Here is a 3,292-nt window from a genome sequence, read left to right on the forward strand (position 1 = left end):
CACTATGTCTAAGCGTCTGCAATATGGAGAAAACAGACCAGCACTGCAGTTATTTCAGTAGAAGTTATTGTCATTAAATGAGCTGTATAATACAAAACACCAAGTTGCAATAATAAAAGACTACGAAGAGAGACTGTCTTTATATACATACTCTTGACGCAGACTGGTCATATTTTAACACAATATCGGTACTTTCTAATATTGAGAATTCACAGAACCTTGATGTGTCCAGATTAGAGTTTGATTGCAGTCTGCATTAAGACAATTTGAAGTCATTTAAAAAGAAAGACAATTAGAAGCAGTTTAAGCAAAAAAACAAAACAGTGGCCACTGGCATAGGGGCAGGTTGCTAGGTTAGGATCAACCGGTCTTCATATGCAAGGATTTCATGTAGAAAAAATATAATAATGATTACCTCTTCATCATCCGCCAGTTGCACATTGAAGAAGACGGTGGCGAAATTGCAATTGGCATCAACATTTACCGTATCATTGTAAGCAATCTGATGGCACGTCAGGCCACTGAGCTCCCTCCCTTTCAGATACAGCACAGCGAACTGACCAGTCCTCTATTGGGAAATAAATAAAGAAAAGTGATCCGCATCGTCGGAAATAATCGAATGTCACCTCTCAGGGGAGATTATTCTATATCATTGTATTCTCCGAAATTCATTGTTCCCTCAGAGGGTTTAAGGCTTACACTTCCTTTCCGCGTCATTCCTTCAAGTATCGGGAGGTCTATCTGCTCAGGCGTCGTGGCAGAGAGGGCGGCATCGGGGCACAGGAGGAGCGCCAGCAGGGGGCACAGGAACCAGGAAAACCGGGGAGCCATCGTCACTCAGTTCTCTGGAAGCAGAATGTCACTAATGTGAGTTATGCGTATTAAGTGCACATACAAAAAAAACAATACAAAAATACAAAAAAAAAATGAATACAAATAAAAAAAAATGATATATACATAAATAAATATATAAATCAAATTTAGAATATATATAAATAAAGAAATAGATATAAATACATATATATATATGCACAAACTCATTCAGCGCAGGAAATAATTCTGACACTTCATTCCACAGTTAAATGAAATGAGTTTCTGTCCTAAAACCAAAGTCTGTGGAAAAGGCCCAGTGTACTCACCCTGTGGAGTGATCGTGTGCGTCTGCCTTGACGCGGTCCTCCTGCCGTTCATATAGTAAGTGCAGGGATTGGGGGGGGGGTAGTCTCTTCCGTTGCAAGGAACAAAATTCAAAAGATATATGATATAAGTCGACACGACCGTGTGTGGTAGCTTACTATACATACATTCACATATACACATACACACGCGCACACACACACATATAGACTGATAGATAGGCAGATATAGTTATAGATATAAATATATAGATACATAGATGTGTTTACACACACACACATATACATACATGTGTGTGTGTGTTTAACTGCATATATTTACATATCTGTGTGCATATATATAAATATATATATGTATGTATGTATTTATTTACATATATATATGTATGTATGTATATAGATAGATAGATAGATAGACGTATGTATGTGTGTCTGAGGTTGGTCAAACGCATTCATCGTCATCCCCTCCAACTCCCAGGCGTGCCCAATGAGGCGGCGTACCCAGGGCACCAAACCCCTAACAACTTGGTGGACAGCAGTGGTATCAAGACCCTCACAGTGTGTGTGTTTGTGTGTGTGCGAGCGCGCGTGTGTGTTGATAATAAAAAAAATAAAATAACTATGTTATATCACGAAGAAAATAAGCGAAAACTAGCAAAAGAGTTGTTGAGTTATTCTTAATCAATCCTCAATTTTGACGATTGTGCAGCTGACCGACAGAGTCGTGGCCATCCTAAGGTTATCGAGCTGGGATTTTTATCTGGCGACACTAGTGCATTCAAGTGAAAACAAACCCTGTTGTCAAATAAAGTTATAAAAGGCTAAGTAAACATTGACACTTATTATTTAGTTTATGAGAAAGTATATGAAGAAACAGATATTCCCTGTCTTGATTTCCTAATCGAATGTTAATGCCCTCATTTCGCTTAATTGCCTGTAGATTACATTCTCTAAAAGCTATGTTTCACGAAGTTTGCTAGAAATAATAAGATAGAATTTAAAAATACAAAAATAAATTTATGACATACCAGTCTACTGCTGATTACAGTTCGCTTGTCGGAGGAACGAAAACATACTATCCATACATGTTTATTTGTTCTCCTTGTTCAGTAACATATATCATCAAGTTATATGTAATTTAGCCGTAATTGGGCGTCCTTATTTTTTAGAAGAGGTAATATTCTCCCACTGAGACAAAAAAAGAAAGAAAGAAAAAAAAGACAAAGATTTTTACCAAATGCTTTATTGGGTATTTAATTTCAAATATAAAATGTAGAGAAGAATTTGCACAGACTTTTGTTTAAAACAGTAATTTAACAATAAGGTTTACATCAGGGCTACTCAACTGGGCTTGCTGTTAAGCAAATAATTCATGTCGGAATTCCCCTAAGACTCAGGATCTCTCATAGCAATCCACGATGCACTGAGTCAAACGCCTTCTTGAGATGGATGTAGTCTGCATGATGGCATTCCAAAGTGACTCAGAGCACTAGGATATGGACTATTGTGGACTCGCCAAGAGTGAATCCAGACAACTCCGGTCTCTGGTGCCTTAGTAGGTGGTCACTGATCTGTTTCAGAAGGATGTGGGCGAAAATCTTGCTTGGTATACTGAGCAGTGCAATGCCACGGTAGTTGCTAAAGTCCCATCGATTGCCTTTCCCCTTCCAGAGAGGTCAGGGGGAATGGTGCCAGACTGCCAGATGGCAGTCAAGACTGTATGCAAGCCCCATGCCATAGGTTCACCTCCAGCCTTTAGCAGTTCACCAAGGATATTACATATGTCTGATGACCATTCAGCCAAGCCTTGCGACACGCTTCTGTGGCCTCCATAGTCTCTTAGCTTTTGCTCTGACGATACGCATTTCCTCAGTATTACTGCAACGATCGCCAATGTCCGTTGTATCTTGCGACGGTCGCATCTGTTCGAAGACCATGGTCATGACAAAGCTCTAGGGATAGTCCGCCACGTGCTTAAGTCAAACACGCGCCTTCTGATAATGTTCACTATTCTTCAAAGGTACAACACCTCAGACACCTTTAGATTCTAAAACTACTTTTTTTATGTTTTTATTTGTCCAACTGACTTAGACTTTGACCTCGGCATTGGCGGCTTGGAATGGAAATAATAGGTTCATAACTATAGAATTATTAAC

At 39.2% G+C, this 3,292-nt stretch overlaps 1 protein-coding gene across 1 annotated transcript in view; it reads right to left on the bottom strand.

The window, feature by feature from the left end:
- LOC125046747 overlaps nucleotides 1-1,156 on the bottom strand; it is a 2,481-nt gene extending 1,325 nt beyond the window's left edge. The window contains exons 1-4 of the mRNA XM_047644673.1: nucleotides 1,140-1,156; nucleotides 700-845; nucleotides 416-568; nucleotides 1-16 (exon numbers count right to left, since the gene is read on the bottom strand). The exon at nucleotides 1-16 is cut by the window's left edge and continues 244 nt beyond it. Of these exons, the coding sequence (XP_047500629.1) occupies nucleotides 1-16; nucleotides 416-568; nucleotides 700-831 (301 nt within the window). The 5' untranslated portion in view covers nucleotides 832-845; nucleotides 1,140-1,156. The remainder of the gene's footprint in view (nucleotides 17-415; nucleotides 569-699; nucleotides 846-1,139) is intronic.
- Between the last annotated feature and the right edge of the window lie 2,136 nt (nucleotides 1,157-3,292).

This window comes from Penaeus chinensis, chromosome 39, assembly GCF_019202785.1.
Source record: "Penaeus chinensis breed Huanghai No. 1 chromosome 39, ASM1920278v2, whole genome shotgun sequence".
In the NCBI taxonomy this organism is placed as follows: Eukaryota; Metazoa; Arthropoda; class Malacostraca; order Decapoda; family Penaeidae; genus Penaeus; species Penaeus chinensis.